Source organism: Macrosteles quadrilineatus, unplaced genomic scaffold (assembly GCF_028750875.1).
Source record: "Macrosteles quadrilineatus isolate MER2022 unplaced genomic scaffold, UCM_ALF_1.0 Scaffold_31__1_contigs__length_1484076, whole genome shotgun sequence".
NCBI lineage: Eukaryota > Metazoa > Arthropoda > Insecta > Hemiptera > Cicadellidae > Macrosteles > Macrosteles quadrilineatus.
Window position 1 is genome coordinate 155,533 of NW_026542624.1, and position 22,175 is coordinate 177,707.

General features: G+C 34.5%; 1 protein-coding gene across 8 annotated transcripts in view; it reads left to right on the forward strand.

The window, feature by feature from the left end:
• LOC129005716 (voltage-dependent calcium channel subunit alpha-2/delta-3-like) overlaps positions 1-22,175 on the forward strand; it is a 62,430-nt gene that overhangs the window by 34,431 nt on the left and 5,824 nt on the right. For 4 of the 8 annotated variants that reach the window (XM_054434689.1, XM_054434688.1, XM_054434693.1 and 1 more), the window contains 10 exons: positions 754-786; positions 4,639-4,755; positions 5,401-5,513; positions 5,834-5,994; positions 6,695-6,829; positions 7,820-7,945; positions 8,487-8,601; positions 9,414-9,523; positions 16,355-16,506; positions 17,456-17,663. In XM_054434689.1, coding sequence (XP_054290664.1) covers positions 754-786; positions 4,639-4,755; positions 5,401-5,513; positions 5,834-5,994; positions 6,695-6,829; positions 7,820-7,945; positions 8,487-8,601; positions 9,414-9,523; positions 16,355-16,506; positions 17,456-17,663 — 1,270 coding nt within the window. The remainder of the gene's footprint in view (positions 1-753; positions 787-4,638; positions 4,756-5,400; positions 5,514-5,833; positions 5,995-6,694; positions 6,830-7,819; positions 7,946-8,486; positions 8,602-9,413; positions 9,524-16,354; positions 16,507-17,455; positions 17,664-22,175) is intronic. The other 4 variants (XM_054434696.1, XM_054434690.1, XM_054434694.1 and 1 more) reach the window with 1 other exon arrangement.

The following is a 22,175-nucleotide window of genomic DNA, read 5'->3' on the forward strand; positions in this document are numbered from 1 at the left end:
TAGCTTTTGCACTTTATATAACATAAAATATATGGTTCTGATGCCTTTTGACTTGATACTTTACTTAAGATATTTATTTACATTTGACTCATTAGCCAGATTTATTTATTTGGCTTTAATACTTTGTAATTCAAAGGGGTGTTTAATTTAATTTAATGGTTGTAAAATTTAGCTTCATTATCTCACGTGCTTAAGTTTTTTTGGGCAACCTTAACATTTTTAAAGTAAACCCCCTTTAAGTGACACCTTATTTTGAAGTGTTTACAAAAACCTAGAATGGTGAAAACCAGAGTTTGCTATCTCTTCTCTATCCAAAATGGTAGCCCGTCAAATATATTTAAGTCTGCACCTTAAAAAGAAAAAAAAATCAATGTAATGGTAATATTGGATACCATTTTTGATAGCGAAGATATAGTGAGCTCTGGTGTTCACCATTCTTTGATTTTTTGTAAACACTTAATGTGGTGTCACTTGAAGGGGGTTTACTTTAAAAATGTTAAGATTGTCCAAAATATCCCCCTTTTTGGAGGACACTTAAAATTTCCAAAATCATTAAATGAAACTTCCTTCTGAGATTGCACGACCACCAAAAGGACATCTTTGTATATTTACTTAGAAAAATATTATATGGGACTCGACTTTTTATTCACCCTGTATATATTTGCAATACCTATAAAATGTTTTGAAGGCATCAGAACTGTACTTGTGCACTGTTGTTTGTAGTGTACTAACCCTATGTTCTTTGCACCAAAGGCCCATTGCAAAGCTGATGGTTTTGCTATCAAGGTAAAGTAAACACAATCACACGCTTTTTCCCACCCTAGTAATTCTCTGTTAAAGGCCTGACCTAACTAAAGATTAAAAAAATAATAATTCAAATAATTTATGGTTGTATATTGTAATTTATTGTGTCGGTTGTAAAACCTGTGATTACTAGGTTTGTGCAAAGTTTTACAGATTTATATAAAGTTGTGGTTTGGTGATTTGTGTTTTACAGTTGAACTCCTGAAAATATCATCACAGTAAATGGTACTTAACAAAATTTTGTAACAAAAAGAAACAGTGAAAAAGCAAATTATTAATATAAACTATTTCCTAAACGAATACATAAAAATTTAGGCTTATTAAGTATTTTTGTAAAATCATTCCAAATTAAAGATTTTTTGAATTTACTAAAATACTCGGATTTAGGTTTTGAATTTATTTTATAGTCAAAGTGTTCAATTGTTTTGTTTAAATTTATTTTAATAGCAAAATAATAGGTATTATTATTTAAACTTATGAGAAAATGCACTTGCTAATTCAGTTTAAGGTGAAATTCAGGTAAACGTAGGTCTTCAACAAATTGCTTGGTTGCAAAGTAAAGCGGTTTTGTAAGAATAACTTGTCAGATTAACTTTATTAGATCTTTAATTTAACATTTGCCAGTACCACTCCATTCATATAACAATTTGTATTAATTAAAATATTGTGTTTCTAAATTTAAACCTCTAAAATCTTTTATCCCAATTCTAGACACAATAATTGACACTTCATTAAATTCTGAATACAACTACAGCACTACAATGACATAATTTCCCTGTATGCTTGTAAAACTTAATATTTACAAGTCCTTGTTTACTTCCTAATGCTTTTTGATATTAACTTGCATATTAACTGTTTTCACAAAGTTTAACATTTTATGTGGTTTGACCTAATTTAGCTTTTACAGTTGTGATAAAGCAAGGAGAAGACCATCTGGAAGGAGTTTCTAAAGAATCATGTTGGTTTCCTTATTCATTGTTTGTATATAACTTGGAACTAATTTATTTTCACTTATATTGTCTGATGAGATTTTAATAATCTAGCAGATGATAACTGTTTAATCTCCTTGGAATAAATAAGAGGGCAAATTACTAAACTTTGCAGCTAACTGTTACTGACTGTTTGTTATCATTTGCTGATTTCACTTTCAGTTGACTCTCAGTAAACTGTGATTCGTACTCGGCTGGCGTGTCGACTTGCCCTGCATTAACGGATTCTAAGACGATACTGAGCGTTGAATAGTGGAGGGAGAAGTAAAGAACATGATGCTAGTGTTATTTAAACTAACTGTTGTGGTAGGAACCAGTTAGATTACCTACGGACAACCCTACAGGAGACACTAAATTGAGAGTAAAATAAATTTAATGGCTGCTTGGTTTTGTTCTAATCCTTCATTAAATACATTTCTCTGTGTAATTCTAATTGTAATTTTTAGCATGAACGATTAACTGTTTTGTTAGATATTTATTCGAGACTGTGACGAGGGGTAACCTGATGTTGGAGCTATCACTGTTGCTCACATTACTAATCTAAACTATGCTTTATAATGTTTTATTGTGTTTTTTATAGCTTTCACAGGACAAAGGATTTGTTTTCATAATCAAACTAAACCTTAGTCTTTTAATCTATGAATCTGGATGATAACTTGTTTTGCTAGAGTAAGCTGTTGAATGTATCTACTATAATCTGTTGCTGTTGGTTTTTATGATTGTTATATCATTTTTCTCTACAGGATTCACAGGAAAACTGATTATAAAAGTGATTATTATAGGACTAATAATGACGGAATATGTACGCATGACTGCTGCTACCTAGAAACCCCTTTTAAATCAACCATTACAAGTAAACGTACGATTAATCAGTATGGCGGTGAACGGAGCAGAACAAAATTGGTCCTAAAAATATTTAGTAGCTTTAAAGCCTAAAAAATAGTAGGCCTATATCATTCCTTAATAGAATCTTTCATTTCTTTTGGGTTATTTCTTTATGATAGTACATCACCTAATAATTTAAATAGTATTCTAGAACTTCAAAAAAGGCAATCCAAATAATGTAAATTTTTTTAAATAGAATCCGCCAAAGAACACTTTATGGAAATTATGGCTGTTTTAGCTGACATTTATCAACTAGCTATTCAATATTAAACAAAATTTCGAAATATTACCAATAACTGGACTCTTCATAAATAAAGCCTAATAGAAAAGGGGATCAACTGGTTTACATAATCAACTGGCTTAAAGACATAATTATTATCGATTTACAAGAAAAACCAATCTTATAATGTCATATCATAATTGAAGGTATATAAAATATAGATGATTTAAATTTATAAAAAAAACATTTAAAATTATTTTTCATTAAAAGGCTGTTACATAAATAAGATGATTTTTTTCAATTTCTTGAAATTTAATACTGATAAAAATGTTTTTAATGTTTTTGGTAAAATAGTAAAGAAAGTAATACGATTAGCTTAAGTTTTTATTTTAATGTGACAAACTAAATTCTGTTCAATGTGTCTGTGTGTCATAAATGTGCATCACAAATAAAGTTGGTTTGATTTGATTCCCGTCTAACTAATCAATCCAGCATTGCTGCCAAATTTAAACCAGGACATAGAGAAAAAATGTAGGAAGCCTTAACTATGAATGTTTTAACCTATGATGGATTTAAAAATATTCCTAACACAGGGAAATCAATGTCATAGAACTCAATGTATTGTTAAAAAATCTCTTCATTCTACATTCTTATATTTATGCTCTTAAATCGTTGATATTGTAATGACTAAAATGTTTTGTTCAACCTTTTTGGTCTCATGATATTTAATTTGTATACGTGTGGTCCATTGGAAACTTTTTACAATCCATTATAGGTTAGAAATTCACAATCTAATTGTTGGGTTTGTTTCATGGTGGCGATGTACTAATCTTAAATAAATCTGTGTCAACCCAAGCCATGTTTTAATCCCATTTCCGCTTACGTTCAACAGGATTTTACAGTGTTTATAGTGTATTTTAATAATTACCAAATGTTTGTTTTGTTATTTGCGTTAATAATATTTTCAACTAAAAGTTTCAATGTACAATGTATATGCAATTTAACATATTTTTCATGTACAAGATGTTTATTTGGTATATTTTATGGGGTTTCAAAGACAATGATGTTATTCTCTTATTTTATAAAATGCCAAAAGATTGAATAGTAAAAAAAACAACCAGAAACAAGTTCAAAAAGTCAACCTTACACTCCTTATGGAATTATTTGTGTACCAGTGTAGTAGTAGCTATATTTGGAAAATGTATTCAACCTAAATAAATAATGCAAAAAGCAATAACTAAAAAAAACATAAATTTAACCACCTCTCAAATTTATAATTGGTAACAAACACATTGAAATTAAGCTCTAACCAAACAAAACAATACATTTAAAATTATTACTCGTCCTCACATAATACAAACTAAGAGTTAATTGCACAATATTAAACTGACTTTAAAATAATAGGAAATCATTATATTGACATCAACCAAACTGGTTTCAGATTATTCAGTAGGATATGCAGTATTTTTTTTTTTATCCTAAGGAAATATTGGTTTGGTACTGTACTGAACAGCATTTGTGATTAATTTTAACTCTTCAACATATCTCAAGAAACATTTTTGTAATGAATTTGATCATTTAGTTACTGTATTATTTTACCTCCTGTTGATTTGGGGTTTACTTTATGCAAGAGTTTTACCGTTCAGGAACATTTACGCTTGCCACTTTATAATTGCTGAATTTGTTATTAAAAATTAAATCGATAACGTAGGATTATTAACTCCCAGTGTTTTGTTGTAGAAAGGAGTTCAAGCAGCGTTTTGGGCTAACTTTGGTTTTTCTGGCGACCCGGAGTGGACTCACCCGATGGCAGGATTTCCCGGATGTTCCTGGAAAAGACGATCAACCTTCCGGACCGTAAGATTTGTTGTTTGGGTTGAATAGTTTTTGAGCAATTTCTGATAAAGTAAAATTTTAGTCCATGTTTTTTTTTTATTATTTAGTAGCTCCTATCTGTCACAGTATTTTTATTTATCTTTGTGACCATATCTGTTATTCTTAATGTTTTGGGTTTTTTTTATGTTGCTCAGTTTAGTGTGGAGTGTGTTTAGGTGAATTTGTCTATATGTAAGAGTAGTCTTCATGGTAAGACCTTAGTCTGGATACATTACAAATTGTAGTTTTTGGTTCCTCTGAAGACCAAAAATAGTTTGTTTGAATTTTTTTATACATGTATTAGAAGTGTGTTTTCAGGCACATAATTCTTTACAAATTCCCCCCATATTCATGAAATTTAGAATAAATGGTGTAAACTAATATCTTATGTAATGATATCTTATGTAATGTATCTTATGTATGTGAATGAATGTGAAAAGCGGAGTAGAATTTGCACGTCAAAAATCAAAATTTAGGATTTTTCTTGTAACTTCTACAAACCTTTTTTCACTTTTACATCTTTTTCCAAATCATCTAGAGTCTGTCAATCAATTTGATCTTTGAGGAACAATGTTGGTGTTTGTGTTTATTTTTTTTTTTTTGATAGTTAAGGTTGTATTTGTTTAGGCACTTTAAAGACACCCATGTTCGTGCGATTGATGAGGTCTGGTACAGACGAGCAGTGGAGCAAAACTATGATGATCCTGACAGATTCATCTACACTGTCCCCTTCAACAGTGGTTAGTATAATGATCAGTGTATGATTATCTATAAATAACAAATAAGCCAAGGATTGTATTTGAACCTAGCCTACACAATGCCCCTTAACCCTTCCTGGTTTTACTTTTGTATAGATATAATGAACATAACATCTACAACCATTATGCGGGTATATCAGTCACCCATCTGGGAAAGGTGGATAAATTCTCTCCAGCTATACCATGTGGACGTACAACGTTTTAAACAGCTGCAAAACTTTAAGACTTGATTTTCTCCCCAATTAATTTCCCAGCTGTCCAAAATGTCAATGTAGTTCATTCACTCTGTTAATTTTCTTTAGGTATTTTAGGCTCGGAAAACCTGATCAAGAATGAAATACTGGTGACAGCAGCCAACGCCATCTTTGCTGAGAACGGAGATAAAAGGGCACCAGCGGCCGTGGTCGGGTTTCAGTTCCAACATTCCGCACTTCACAACCTCTTTATGAACATCACACGTAGTGTAAGTTTGATCGAATCTAAATTGAGGTTCGGAGGATTTTTGGAATCTTTGATAATAACCCCAAACTTTGCTCTCAGCTAGCTTTTATGTAGTTTTTCCAAAAGTGCTGTATAAATACAGAACGTCTTTTTAGTGTTTATGTATAGTATAGGAGTTTCATAGTGTCTTGTCTAGTTTTTATTTTAATTTTATTTTTTTTGTTCTCACAAATGGCAACTCTTGAGTTTCAAACTTTAACTAACAATACTTATCAACCTACTCTCTGAGTAGTCCTACATCAGGACAAAATATCAGTGTTGTTATGTTTTGTAGACTTTTATTTTGAACCAACAGAAAAGGTTCTTTTTATAAATGTTTTCAAATCTGAAGATTCAATCGCAAAGTTAATGGACCCAGATTCTACTTGGCATTGGGCTATCAAATGATGTAATCTAACGAAAGGTTGGATTGTAAGATGACTAGGGTTTTACCATCCACCCTTACAAAAAACGAGGGAAAAATGCTTGTGGCGCTGATAGACATAAATAAATGTAAAGTATTGTATGTTAAGTAAGTTGTATGTTAGTGGTGCTCTTTTAGAGCCAAACAGAGAAAGTTTTATTGGTTTTTGTTTTCACAGATTTCAGATTTTATTTAACGTTTCATATTTTACCCCGTAAAACTAAAATGTGACAGACATCAACTTGATGATTGTCAATAGTGTCCGACAAGTATGGGAGACTGCCGACACTCCCAAACCTGTGCGAGCGACAGTTTTGAGTGTTTCGTCCTCGACAGCAACGCCTACGTGATACTGTCGGAAAACAAAGAACACACTGGCTACTTCTTTGGAGAGGTAATCCTCGAACTGTCACTAACATATTGTAATCCAAGCATCAGGTCACAAAACATTATGTAAGAAAATAAGTGTGTCACCTCAAGTTTATGTCAACTCCGAAAATAAAAATGTTCTGTAGAATAGTTTTATTTTCGGACCATTTTGGTGTCAATTAGTTGACCCACTTGTTATGTGAAGCATATAGAGAAAGTTAAAAAATGTACATTAAAATTTATATCCTGGATGAAAATGCTCTAGAATATTTACGTACAGACACGTTAAGCAGATTATTTAAATATGTAAAATCACTACCTAACATGTCAACTATGTTGAATTTAACATAACAAGAGATTAATATTTTAATAGGGATTTCATAATGTTTGATTTATGATGTTGATGATATTTGATATCGTGATCTTGATATATTTTACATGTTTAAATAGGTATTTACCTTTTTGTCTACAGCTCAATCTGTTGTAACCTTCGTTACGGCCATTTCGTTATTATATTGCCATCATTATTCATTAGACATTGAAATTCAGCTGGATTAGCGTCATCATAGCTTAAAAACACACCAAAAACTATGACGACGCTACTTCAGCTGAATTTCAGTGTCTGATGATGGCATTATAATGCCGAAATGGCCGTAACAAAGGTTAGGAACTCAAATCGAGCTGTTGACCTATTTTTGACTATATCACAGCACAGGGACTAAAACATGGATTTAAATTTACATGTTTCCCTGTTGTAAACTTTTGGTTCTGTTTATTATTAGTATCATGAACAACAGTTATCCTGTTGTAAAGAAAATTTAATTTGTTTCATGTAATAAACCGTCCCATTTAGAAATGGTTTGTAATCTTCATGAACTTAAAAACTGAAATGTTGATATTATTCATGATGTTAGTAGTGTTCTTGCATTTTTCATTACTGCCAAAGCTAACGTTACCTTAGATGGTAGTTTACCTTGCCTTTCTAACATCTGGTTTCAAATTTCAATGTTTTTAGATCCACCCATTCGTCATGGAACAGCTAGTTGCCGAGAATGTTTACCGTAGAGTCCACATCTACGATTATCAAGGTGTCTGCTTTGCCACTCAACCCGAGAAAAGTGATTCTGTTGGTTTGAAAAATGTAAGTTTCCTTAAAATATCAAGATTATCCAACATATAGTTGTAATTAGACAATTTTGAGTTTGGGTCTCAGTAGTATATGTGTGTTTTGAACTGGTTACAGTTTCATAACAGGTATTTTGAGGCAGGGGTTAGTGGTCACGATTTAGGACATCAATCCTAGAGGCTCGGTTTAGAACCTTGCCGATTTTTAATGTCTTTGTGGCTTATTTAGCTCTATGTGAAAAGGCGAAGACCTGGTGGAATAAAGCTCACCTTAAATTGTAGGTCTACATATAAAATAAACATTCTCTTTACAATTTTACAATTCTTTTAACTCCCTTTGCCATTCACAGATTTGTTGGTGCAGAGGGGTTGCCGATAAAATGTTTGCTGCACTTGGACAACTTTGTAAATTCCATAACACAAAATAATTTTTCTTGATGATTAGGAATTTTTCCAACTACAAGACTTTATAGTAATAAAACATAAATTAAAAGGTTTTAAGTGATAATTTTTACTACTAATACCATCATGAAGTAATACAACAATTCTTGTTCTAGCCCCTGCACTATATCAGCTGGTTGGGTAACTGGATTGTGGCGAATGTGGTCTGGTTTCTGTTTGAGTTTAACTTCCAGTGGATCGGAACTCTGGGATTTTCTTTCCCCCCAGAGGGTAAGTCACTTAACCTTAGCACATATTAAGGAGGATTTTTGGGAAAGAGTTCTTCTACCAATAAAAGTTCAAGCCTAGAGGTTTAAGTCACATTTATTGTTATCATACTACCTGAAGAAGACCAGTACCAGTACAGAAGAAGTCAGTACATTACAGAAAAAGCTCTTTTAACCTCACCACATTAAACTGAAACCCGAGTTAACCGAAACCATATTAAAAACTGTAAAATTATTTGTATGCAGCAAGAATTTTCCTCAGTGATGCAGGTAATTGGCCAACAGAATGTAATAGTGCAGACGACAATACACATCTCTTACCCTGATAAAGATAAAGTTCAAAAAAACAATTTGCTAAAATGTATTTTGTGTATTTAGGCCTAGTTATAGATTTATAGAATTCAGTTAAAAAATAACCTCTCTGGACTCGCCTTCTTTATTTCTGATTAGTCAGGGTTTTACTGTATTAGGACGAAATATCAGTGTTGCATGATTTTTATTCTTGATCCATTGGACCAATAGATAACAAAGGAAATATCGGAAATAAGACATAACTGTCATCTATTGAGAGACAGAGGTTTTTAATCGTCGTAACTGATGACAAATCCAAGAAAGTTTGAACAAATTATCATAGTGTGAGATTTCCATGCCATTGTAGATTGAAAGTATACTTCTAAGAGGTGGATTGAATTTTGTTGTACAGGTTGTGAGTTCTTCACAAGATGATATGCAAAGTTTAAGTTTGGTCTTTGCCATTAAAAATATTGATTTGTAAGCTGTCAGCAACCATCTGGTGATTGATGATTTATCTTTCAGTTTCTGATGAGGAGTACATCACAGAAGGAGAGGAGGAAGAGGGAGATGACGTAGAACCTACAATGTCCATGCCTTCAGGCGAGAGCAACATTAAGGATGTTTTTGGCAAGGTACATTTTGTATTGTGTTCACCAGATGGATCCTTTTTGTAAGGAACCGTTCCAAAATGTAATAAATAAATGCATGTTTTTTTACTTGAATGTTAACCCATCCTGGACAGCTAACGGATGTATCCGCTTTATTTGTTGTGAAAAAGGAGGCTTAATCTAAATTGCCCCACAAACCACAGAAGTACAGTATTTTGTGTGGCAGGTGGTAGTGTGATGGTCTAGCTACAAAAATTATCACATAGTTTAGCACAACTCAGAGGAACAGATGTAGCTTCTCTATTCTGCAGATGCGAGCAACATCATCCCCCAAACTCTCAAACGCTAAAGCATCTACAGTAGAATCCCTCTAGTTCGGCCACCTCGGGACCGGACCACTGGCAGGACTACAAAACAACCGGACCAACCGGATGTAGTAGAACCTCAATTATCCGGGGGTGGGGCTACGGATAACTGAAAACCACGGTTAATCCAACATGGCATAAACACATATTACATACCCATAAAACCCCTAATACTGTATAAAATGGACGTTAATGTGATAATTAATTTGCATTTTACATAATCAAAATACAAATAATAGTATTACGCAATCGTGATGTGTGAACATTGGTTCAGTAATCGAGTAATCTCAAAACTGTAACGTTTAAAATCACGCTTACTCAAGCAAAACAAAAATTACACAACACTGTAAGTACAGCAATAAATCACGTAAGTACAGAACAATAGAAAGTCTAGTACAGCATGCTACTGCTACTGTAGTCAGCATAGGCTACTACTACATGTTGTTTCAGAACATAAGAATGACGATAAAAACATTAGATAACTCATAAAACTGCATAAAATCATAGTAAAGATAATAACGACAGTCGTAAAATAGGATAAAGATAACAATGGATGACGTAAAACACCGCTTATTCTTTCTTCTTTGTTCTTAAATTCTTTCTTTGGTTTCTCTTCATCCACACATTCAACAAGTTGCCATGGTTACCAACCACCGAATCACAAACAGTTGTGAAGATAGCAAGCACACAGCTGACAGTTGTGTAAAGAGCAGATGATTGTCTCTATTGTCAGTGCAAGCGGATAGCTTGTCCTTGAAGCTAACGATGGCTATTTCTTTGCTTTGCCTTAATTTATTTTTATCAAATAAACAATGGTGTTTCAAAAACAATAATGGGGAAACCTACCGCATAAAAAATGGTCCGAAATATTTAATTATACACTGCATTTCAACATATTTGACTGAAGAAAAACTATTTATAAAATGTTCTTGGTATTTTTGAGGTTATGTAACATAGTTTTACATAGGGGTTGGCAGTACTGACTGCATTTCAAGCACACGGTCGTTTAGTTAGCTCCTACGTTTTTACCAGTTATTCTAATAAATATTGAGTAAAGTGTTTAACTTTATATCAGGGAACTTTCTTGGAGATCTTTAACGTATAATTATATAGAAGATGCACCCAGAGGTGTGATAGGACAGCTACAAATCAATTGTGATAACGTCGTGCTCGTCGAGGATGATCGTCTACATGAAGTTTTAATGGCGGTTCATAGGTTCATAGGTTCGTGGGTTTGTTATCAGTAGTCCCAATCGAACAGGGGTCAGTTAAGTCGAGGCACTAGACATTGATAGTTTGTTTCGCATAGTAGTGAATTTCGGATTTGTATGAGTGGACATAAAATCACGGAGTTCTTCTCGCCATTATCGTCGCGAAGTGTGAAACGCGTGCGATCGAACTCGTCCCCGGAACTCGCGAGTGATTGTCGGCGTGCCAAGATGGAGGAGCAGCTTGTAGGTAACCTAACCCTAGGACAGCTAACTGAAGTGTTTAGTGGACTTCTGGACCAGAAAATAAACAGTCTTGTAAGTAAAGCAGATTTTGAACAGCTTACTAGCGAGGTTAACAGGTTATCCGATAGTAATATGGCGATCATGGACCAACTTCATCATTTGAAGAAGGAGAACCATAGAATGAGTGCTAAGCTAGTTGATCTTGAATCTCGTGCGCGGAGGAATAATCTAATATTTAAAGGACTAAAGTGGGGAGGTAGACAGGGGGACTATAAACAGGTTGTGAAGCAATTCTGTATAGATATGTTTGGGTGTGGTAATAATGTGTATGTAAATAGGGCACATCCATTAGGAAATAGTAAGAACACTTTAATTGCCCACTTTCCTGACGATTACGATTACATGTATATAATCTCAAACACTAGTAGGTTAAAGGGTACAGGGTTTGTTGTCCACCGTGATTACCCGCTGGAAATCCGCGAAAAACGAGCTCACTTGATCGCGATTAGGTCTGAGATTGAAAGAGTTGTGGGTGGTAAACGACGTATGCCTATTAATTTTGACAGTCTGATTGTGAACGATTGCCGTTTCTCTTGGAGGGACGGAGGACTCTGGGCAGGGAGACAAAATGGTGTTGAGAAACTATTAGCCATCACAGGACATGACTTTTCTAGTTTTGTAAGTGAGCTGAGTGAGAATGGGCCTCAGAAAAACTCGAACCTAAAGCAGAATGACGAAGAGCGGGCACCTCTATCGACACCACAGCAGCAGACCAAGGTGTCAACCCAGACGCCACTAGGACAGCTTGGGACAACACCAACGTCAGCCTTCGCCGCCACCACTCAAGAGTGAGCAACCTACGCCAATCCCGAGGGAGAAGAGGACACCGAGGACGCTGACCTCAAAAATGAACATTCCCTTAAGGTTATTTCATACAATGTATGTGGACTAAAATCAAAGGTTAGTTGTAGTTCATTTAAACAATTAATTAATGGGTGTGATATTTTTATTTTAATAGAGACTTTTATTACAGAAAATGAAAGAGAGTTTTTTGTTGACTTTTTCCAAGGTTTTAAGATTAAGTTTGAATTTGCTCAGAGGGTACATTGTTTTGGGAGAGCAATAGGAGGGGTAATATTAGGAATTAATTTAAAAAGTAAATTCGTAGATCAACTTAGTTTTGGAGTACTAGATAATTTCAATCTCGTCAATTTTAAAAGGCTGCATAACAGCAAAAAATTGTCAATCTTGCCTCTTTACCTTAATTATAATTGTTGGGAAAATGATTTTCAGAGAGTTAACCAATTTCTTACTGACAATCCACAAAAAAGTTTTGTTATTATGGGTGATCTAAATGGAAGAACAGCTAGTTTACAACAAATTCCTAATCAGTTAGATATATTGAAGGATACTGTTCTAAATGTCAGAAAGTCAAAGGATTTTGTAGTAAACAGTAAAGGTAAACTGATTTTAGAAATGTGCGAAAATTATGGGTTTGTTATAATTAATGGTAGGACAAAAAATGACAGTCAAGGGGAGTATACTTTTATTAGTGCAAAAGGGACATCTGTTATAGATTACGCTTTGGTCTCATTAGATTGTCTGGATGTGATAAGGGATTTTAGTGTACTAAAACAAATAGGTTCTGATCACATGCCAATAACATTGCATCTTAAAATGAATTTCACTGTAAATTTAAATAATGCTGGCACTGTGCTTCCATTTTTACCAAGGCTTAAATGGACTGATAACGATGAGATAAATTATAAAAATAAGTTAAGTTCTGTGGTTAATAATTTAAATATTGTAGGCGATTGTCAAGAAGATGTTAACAATTTAATCAATTGTATTAAGGTATCGGCACATGTGAAACACAGTAAGCTTGGCAGTAAAACAAACTATGACAAGTCTGGATTTCAAGGCAAACAATCATGGTTTGATTGGGAATGTTTTTCAATGAGGAAAAAAGTATTTAAATTTTTAAATATTTTTAGAAAAACGAACTCCGTAGGGGCAAGAAGTTTGTATTTGGAGAAAAACAAAGAGTTTAAATTACTTTGCAAACAGAAAAAGGCACAATCTCAAAACGATTTAATAAATAATCTCGGCAACCATAAAAATACAAAACAGACATGGGAAGCTATTAACCGGTTTAAGAGAAAGAAGAACGTAGTAGTAGGTTCAATTGGAGCTGATGAATGGGAGAGGCATTTCCGGAATTTGTTGAATCCAAAAATATGTATATCGAGCGTAGTTTATGCTGAACCGTACATTGAAGATCCTTATCTAGATAGCGATATAAGTGTGTGTGAAATTAAAGCAGTTCTGAAAACAGCGAAAAAATGCAAAGCACCCGGAAGCGATGGTATTCCGTACGAATTTTATAAAAACAGTTCAGATACTTTTTTACAAAAATTGTGTAAAGTTTATAACTTAATGTTTAGCTCAAAAAGTGTTCCAAACAGTTTCAAAAAATCTATTATCTTTCCACTGCATAAAAAGGGCGATTTAAATAATGTTCAGAATTATAGAGGGCTTTCTTTTATTGATTGTGTAGCAAAAATATACGCAGGTATTGTTTTTAACAGAATAAATAGTTGGGTCAATGAACGGCAAACTCTGACTGAGTGTCAAGCAGGGTTTCGGAAAGGTTACTCGACCGTGGACAATATTTTTAATCTAACAAACATTGTGTCTCTACAAACTGAAGCGCGAAAAGAAAAATTGTTTGCATTTTTTGTAGATTTTGAGTCAGCATTTGATACAATTGATAGGAATGCTTTATTCTACAAGTTATCTTGTTTTGGTATTTCGACTAAATGTTTAAGTGTAATTAAAGATTTGTATACAGGTACTTCAGCTGGAATTAAATGTGAACACGGAGTTACAGGATTTTTTGATACTAATATAGGTTTGAAACAGGGATGTGTTGGATCTCCTTTGTTGTTCTCACTTTTTATTAACGACATACCAGACGAGTTAGAGGGGGGTTGTAAGTTTGGAGGTTTGAATGTAAATGTATTGTTGTATGCAGATGACCTTGTATTGTTAGCTCCTACCGCAACAGTCCTACAAAAAATGATCGCAAATCTAGAGCGTTATTGTGATCTTTGGAACCTAAGAGTGAATTTGAATAAATCTAAAATTATGGTATTCAGAAAAGGAGGGAGGTTACGTGGCAGAGATAAGTGGTTTTATAAAGGGAAACGAATAGAGGTTGTAAATCAATATAAGTATTTGGGAATATTATTAACTACAAAACTGTCGTGGGAAAGTCATTTGCGAGAAAAATCTGTAGCTGCAAAATTTGCCATGAATTCGTTGTGGAGAGATTTTTTTAACAATGGAAATGTCCCGTTGAGCTCCAAGGTTTTCGCTTTTAATTCATTGATTAGATCAATAATGTGTTACGGAAGCCAAGTTTGGGGTTTTAAAGAGAGTCAACAGGTTGAGGGAATTTTGAAATTATTTATTAAGAAAATATTTTGCCTTCCAAAGAATGTGCCAAATTATATTTTGCATTTAGAGACAGGAATAGAAAATATGTATTGTTATACCTTAATGTCAAATGTCAGTTATTTAATACAATCTTTGTCGCTCCCAGCGAACAGACTTACAAACTTTTTTGCCAAGCAAGTTATCTTTAAAAACGTAGCCTGGGCTAGAGAATGGAGGAATTTAGGTCAAATGCATGGTATTAACATAGACTTTAATATTGAATGTTTAGGATCAATGCATGATCAGCTGATAAGAGTTGTAGAGTCAGTTAGGACGGCGACCAAGCAGGCCTGGAATCAAGCCGCGCTGGAATGTCGTTATCACCACATTTATAGATCACTTGACTTAAATCTCTGCCATCGGTCTTATCTTTCAGATAATATTAGTATGAATTTACAACGTTGGATTTTCAAGGCAAGAGCTGAGGCAATACATCTGAATTATAAGCCTTGGATTTTAGAACAAAATTTCCGTTGCTCTCTTTGTAATTTTCAAGAGGACGAAAACATTTTCCATTTTGTAGGTAGATGCCCGGTTTTGTCTCATATAAGAAAGAAGTATTTTTCTAATCACGTATTGGAGTGGGAAGATTTTTTAAGTTTTATGAATGGGAGGGATTGGCGCGCGTTGGGTGGGTATTTAAAAGAAGCTTGGCATTTTAGGTGGGGATTGATAATCGAATTTAACGTATAAAAATTATTTGAAATTGTCATACTCCAGAATTATATTCAAGGTAAAATTCACTGACTTTAAGACAAGATTTTTTTAGGGTGGGGGTATTGGTTTTAATTTATGTATGTGTATGTATTTGTGTGTGTATATATGGATCTATAACATATATTGGGTTGTGAGCCAGCTATTTTATTTTTAGTTTCATTTGCTTTAATTAAACATTTTTATTTCAGACTTTTTACTTTTGATTTTAGTCCAGAATTTAATTTATAGTTTTAAATTAAAAGTGTAAAAGAAAGTGTATGCCAACCACGTAGACGGTTCTATGAACCATTACGGTTTTAGTGTAAGACATTGTGGCTTCCTGCGAGGAGCCTAGGTTTGTAAGGAAAATCTTTTGGTCAATAAAGCACTTCTTTCATTCATTCATTCATTCATAGTTTTACATAGGTAAAATGCAAAAATTCACCCATAGAAGCACCCGTCAACTAAACCGGAAACTAAACATTCAAGTTGAATCCTATCGAAGGTCATTCGCACGTGACGATATGACTTGTCCCCCTGAGACCGGGCCGGGCCATCCGGCAGCCGATCCAACCGAAGCCGAACTAGAGGAGTCTACTGTAGTCAATGAATGCTGTCTTACTGCTTTTCCTATAAAATTGGTTGCAAAATATTTGAGGTAGGATCTCAATTCTTTACTGCCTTTGATAGTAAAGGAAAATGATAACCTCTATAAATAACTTTGACAGTTATCACCCAATTGTAGTTTTGTCTCTTTGTCTCAGGACACTGGAACCTTAATATTTCTAGATTACTAATATGACAACTGACTAAAAGCGTACCAATATATTTATTATTGACAGGTAATGATCAACCGTACCCGGCCGGCACCTTGCACCATGGAGGTAGACCTGTACCAGCTGGTTTCCGAGAGAGAGAGAGCCAAGTCAGAGAGGGAGAGAGAAAGAGGGAGAGCATCTAGAGGTCAACCTAAGGAGAGGGACGTCTGTAGCCCGTGAGTGTTAGATTGTTTTATGTCCTATTTTCACAATATTCACATAACTTCCTAGAGAGTTGCAGCATAACGTAGATAAGATCTACTGATTGGTAAGATTTGAGCCAACAACCTCACTAGACCAGCTCACTCTGGTATTGCCATGTTTAAGTTGTCACCAGTTTTAGAATGAACATCAACATAAAATTAAGCAGACTGAGTACGCTGATCTGAATTTATTAATTTCTGTGGAGTTTGGAAACTTGTTAACCAAGCAAAACTGAATGGACGACTAATAAAACTAATAGCAAGTTATATTCTATGTCACAATTATCACAGTGGAACAAATTAAAAGGAAAAATATAATTTTCGACTGAAGCACACCCCGAACAGCTCATTCACTTACATCCTTTTTTTAACAAATAATTGGCTACATCTGGTCCGTATGGATGAGATCTGCAATATCCAAAAGTCAATGGCGGTACTAACTAGAGAAATAGTTTATCTGAGTTGGTAACAAAACAAGACAGGTATCTCACTCCATTGTACACTCAACCTGCATTCATTTTCAGCTTAAAATACACTCACATGTGTGCGTTGTTGTTTTATAAAATTGATTATTTAAATATTTGGTGATTATATTATAAGTTGGGTGCTCTTGTGGAATTAAGTACAGAACCTCAATTCTTAAAGATGAATTCTTGTAATATTTATTTAAGAGACAACTTAATTGATCGTCTCCTGCAATTTATGCGAAATCCTTGTTACACGGTCACAATAGCATAGCAAGATTCCTGTTTAAAAAAGCTCATAAATTATTTCAATCTTGCTTAAAACAGAAATTTTAGAACCTTAAATTTATTGGTTACTAAGTATGAGATTTGACATTCAGTAATCCAGCCGGATGAATCTATCCTTGAGATTCAGTGGTGTCAGTTAGTGGGATTGACAATATGTGTGTATGTTGCAGTCCGTTTGTTGTTCAGAGTATCCCGTCCAGTGATCTGATGTTGTTGGTGGTCAACGCCAACTGTCCAACTCATTCTTCTGTGTTCTCTATGAACGTGATTCCCAGCGAGGTCAATTACAACGGCACAACACTCAACTGCCAGAAGATCAAGTTCAAACACAACATGGACCGTCGGCGGCCACCGTCCTGCATCAAGGAACATGAGAAGGTTTGTAGACACTAGAACTAGGTAGTTAAAATGTTTAAGGGTTTAATGGGCTAGGCATATTTGAGCAGTATATTCAGCATATACTGAGAAGAGTGGATGACAAAGCAAGTGATAAAGAGGACTTAAGGAAGAGGTGTAAAGAAAAATAAAAAGACTTTGTTTTTATACTCTTATATATTTAAATATTGTATTTAAATATATTTACTCCTTGCAATGCTCTCAAAGTGAATTCTTTACAAATCTTGGTTGCCCCTGGGTTGGAAGAACTTGGAAAGTAAAAATACAAAACAGAGCTTTGGCAGTGGAAGCTTGGTGTTAAAGAAATATTTGAGTGGGCCCTGTAAAATAAAAATACTCCCCAGAAGTCCTTATGGGACGTTTCTGGTACTGTTTGAAGTTCTTCCAGACTGCAATACCTTTAATATTGAACCTTTATATTGAATAAATAATCAATCTTAATACTACACTGAATTTAATTTGCTCACTACTACACTAATTTTTAGTGTTGCACTTAAAAGGTGAATCTTTTGTAGTGGCTTATGATTTACTGAATTACCCTTGTTTCACTAATTAAATAATATTGCTAATAATGAATTACCAAGGTTATTGAGAACTAAAAAAGTGAATAACAATGCGATTTATTAAACAGAGTTTAAGAATTACAATTATACAATTAGCAGTTTCTATTGTATTCATGTAACACTGAATAAGTTTGAGTGACACAATCAATTGAAAATTTGTTGTTTGAAAATGTTAAATAGATTTATCAAAAGGGAAGATACGGTGTGGTTGCACACTGATCGCGAAAGTGCTAACGGATGAGTGGTATTTAATTTAATTGTTTGAGATGACCAGTACCAAGCAAATCCTGTTCGTTGGCCAACGATTAAAAAACGAAGGTCGTCTCGCAGTCCAACTGATTAAACAATATATGTTTAAATCGTAGTAGTGTTTGTTAAGGTATTGCTATTTATTTTATGGCTAATTGGTACTTTGGCGGTTCATCTATGTACAGACTGACACAGCATCCGATAACACCTCCGCATCTAGCCGAATCAGCTACCTGCTCCCTCCTTTGATATTAATTTGTTCCCCCAAATTAAATACTGACTGTGGCACTCTTAAGTGAATTGAACCTTGATACTTAACAATGAAATTTGATAACGATTCTGTGAAAATTCCAATACTATAAAAATCCTATAAAGTAACACTGAATTACCCTACAAAAACATTTTCATCTATTTGTTCTTAATACTATTGGATCATCACAGCTTAATAAATGGTACAGATTATTACGTTATAAATGGATATAAAGATCAGAACTTTGAGCTTGAACCTAGAAACATGTGCTTATTTTAACATGTAGTAACAAAATACAACAGGAAAATTTACCATGTGCGACTCACTGAATTCTAAGATATAACAATAAATAACACAAACTACTTACAATTTCGGGCACCCACAATGAACACTGACACAATTTGAAGAATAGGGATGAGGAATTGTAACTAGCCGTAGCCGGTATTCTAAATAAAAACGCGATCAATTTGAACTCGTGTGACTGACGTGAAATTTCCAAATGGCGGATAGCGTTGGCCGGTAAAAACGAACTTTTTACACTTTTTTGACGAACTAAACTAATTCTAATTTCCAACCGCGTTGCAATATAGCAATATCCCCTTCGGAATATAGGCTAAACGATTTTGAGGAAATTTAAGATTGTCCGACCAACACCGCGAAATGAATTTTATTTGCACGACGCGAAGGTTCACCGACTAGTACAAGGACAAGGGAACGACAGACACTGATACACTCGTTGCTGGCGGCTCGTTCTATCCCTACCACTTTGGTTGGAATTGTGGGTAATTGATCAGCTGACTATTTGTTTGCGTCTGCTACACGTTAATTCGTTGTTTATACGACGAAATCGGTACAGAGGACTGAGAGGGAGGCAGTGGTGAAAATAGTGAAGCCAAGTGATGATAAATAAATAAAAATACCTTTATTGATCAATCGTTACTCATTATAACTGCTGTTCAGAACAACTCTCGTCATATAATAACTAGCACTAACAAACAAATAGATACAATAACAAAACAGAAACAAGAAAATCTAAATAACAACTAATCATGAGAGGACAATTCCTTCATTTTGACTATAAAAGATAGCAAGGCATATTTGTTTAGGCCAGAGGGGAGGTCGTTGTACAGCTTTGGGCCGAAGTACCAAAAGCTTCTCATTCCAAACTCAAGCCTCACTATTGGAAAGTGAAGCTGGAGACTTCCATGGCGGGTATTGAGTTGAGAGACCTCCCAGAAGGAGAGTCTCTCAAGAAGGTACTGTGGCTCCTGTACGACAAGAGCCTTGTGCACCATGCAGCACGTCATGATCCTGCTAACAGTTTCTTCTGTTGTCATCCCTGCTACAGCTCTGAATGGAGAGACATGTTCAAACCGTTTGAGCCCAAAAATGAGTTTTTGCATTCGATGCATGTCTTCTCTAGAGATGCTGTTTCCATAAGCAAGGAGACAATATGTAAACACTGTCAGAACTGCATGAGGCGCAGCTTTGCAGATTCTGGCAGCAGACTTCTAAACCTGTACAGCCCTCTCAGCCTTCCTAACGCGCGCTGCGAAGCATGTGTGACGTGGCTGATTTGAAGAGAGTAGACAAAACTGAGGAAGTAAAAGGAGATCAAGAGAGGTGGAGGGGTTTCGAGGTATGGCCAAATCTCTACTTGGATATATTTAAGAAGCATCTCAGGGGGCTAGTCAGGAACCGATGAGAACCTATTTGCAAAGGAGTGGGGGGCGTGATGTCACTCTCTTTTCTCGAGGGAATACCATTACCGCAATGATACAAAGTGAATTCATCTGGGTTCGTGGCGTAGTGGATAGCGTACTCGACTATTATCCATGAGGTATCCAGATCGAATCCCACTGGTGACATTTTATGTGTCATTTATAGTGAATTAGTAAATTTAATGTAATAAAAGTTATAAAACGTTAAAGCCCCAATAATCATATTGATACACCCAAATTCTACAGGCAGGGGATCTAAAACAAGCGTGTGTAATACAAGCTTTTATTTTCGAACAAGGATTTTCAATTTTTTTGTATACCATGGGGTATATGGCAACAAGAAATAGATTGTAGTTGGCCACAAGCCTGGGGAAAATCCAGTTTCCGTCCTACGGCCCTTGAAAGTGGCCATGTTATCGTCAATACCTTTTTGTAGCTGCAGTTAATAAAAACAGCTGATACGAGGTAGTTTATACAATATTATAAATGTGAAAGTTTGTGTGTTTGATTGTTTGATTGTTTGTTTATTTGTTTGTTTGTTTGTTTGAAGTTCTATCATGAATTATCTACTGGTCAGAGTGGGCTGAAAATTGGTATGGTGATAGCTCACATTCCCGATTAACATATAGACATATTCTTATCTCATAAATCCTTTCCGGCTCCACCCCATTGGCTTTGGAGTTTCCCATGTTAACATTACCTGAGTATTCATATAAGGAACTAGCTGTGTGCCCGTTCTACGCACGGGGATCTTAAAGTAGTCAGTTGTAATCTTCTTATATTAAGAACAGCAGTTGGTTTGCATATTTTTAGATATGCTGGCAAAACTATTATATATATAAACCTTCGCAAATACAGTATCTGACAGTTTCAAGCCAAAACGCATGCTTCACAATTAAATGTCACCCGGATCGTGTTAGTCCATATGTTAAATCCAATGATTGAATTAAAAAAGCTTTATAGGCCTAGATCTATGAGGCATAGCCCTAAGGTAGGCCTATAGTTGAAAGTTACTTCCCAGAATGGTTCAAAGTATTTAAAGTACTACCTCAACCTCACCATTTAACACTTTATTCGGGTTGACATTTTAATTATCAAGGTGCTCTTGTCCTTTTCGTGACACTGAGAAATAAGGACATAAATGCGTTACCAACAGACGCATACTCACAAAAATACAGAACTTAATTAGGGAATTTGCTACGTTTTAAGCATAACAAAGTACATAAAATTAGTATTTGAAATTTGTATTAATGTCATCAAATTTTATCATACCAATCTATATATTTACTTGGACCGAAGCGAAATGCTGTTGAAATGGCGTCTTACTATATGAAATGAAGTACTATAGACAATTTAGATTGGTAATTTATAATACAAATTACCAAAATAGGCCACAAACTCTTTATACACAAACAACGTAAATCATAAACAATTCATGATGGTTTGTTAAACAAAGGTTTTACTTAAATGAGTTATCATTTTCTTAGCATAAACTAAAATTTTGAATCCAGACAGAAAAGCAAAACTTATACAGTTAAGACATAAATTAAATTGAGTATGGCTATAATACGACTGTATAAATAAGGTAAACACCAATGATAACTAATTTGTAAATTACAGTGATGTGTTGGTACGTAAAAATGATTCTTGCTGCTACCAACGGTTCTGAGGAAAAGAACCAGTACCAAAAACCAACGTTTACAGTTAAGAA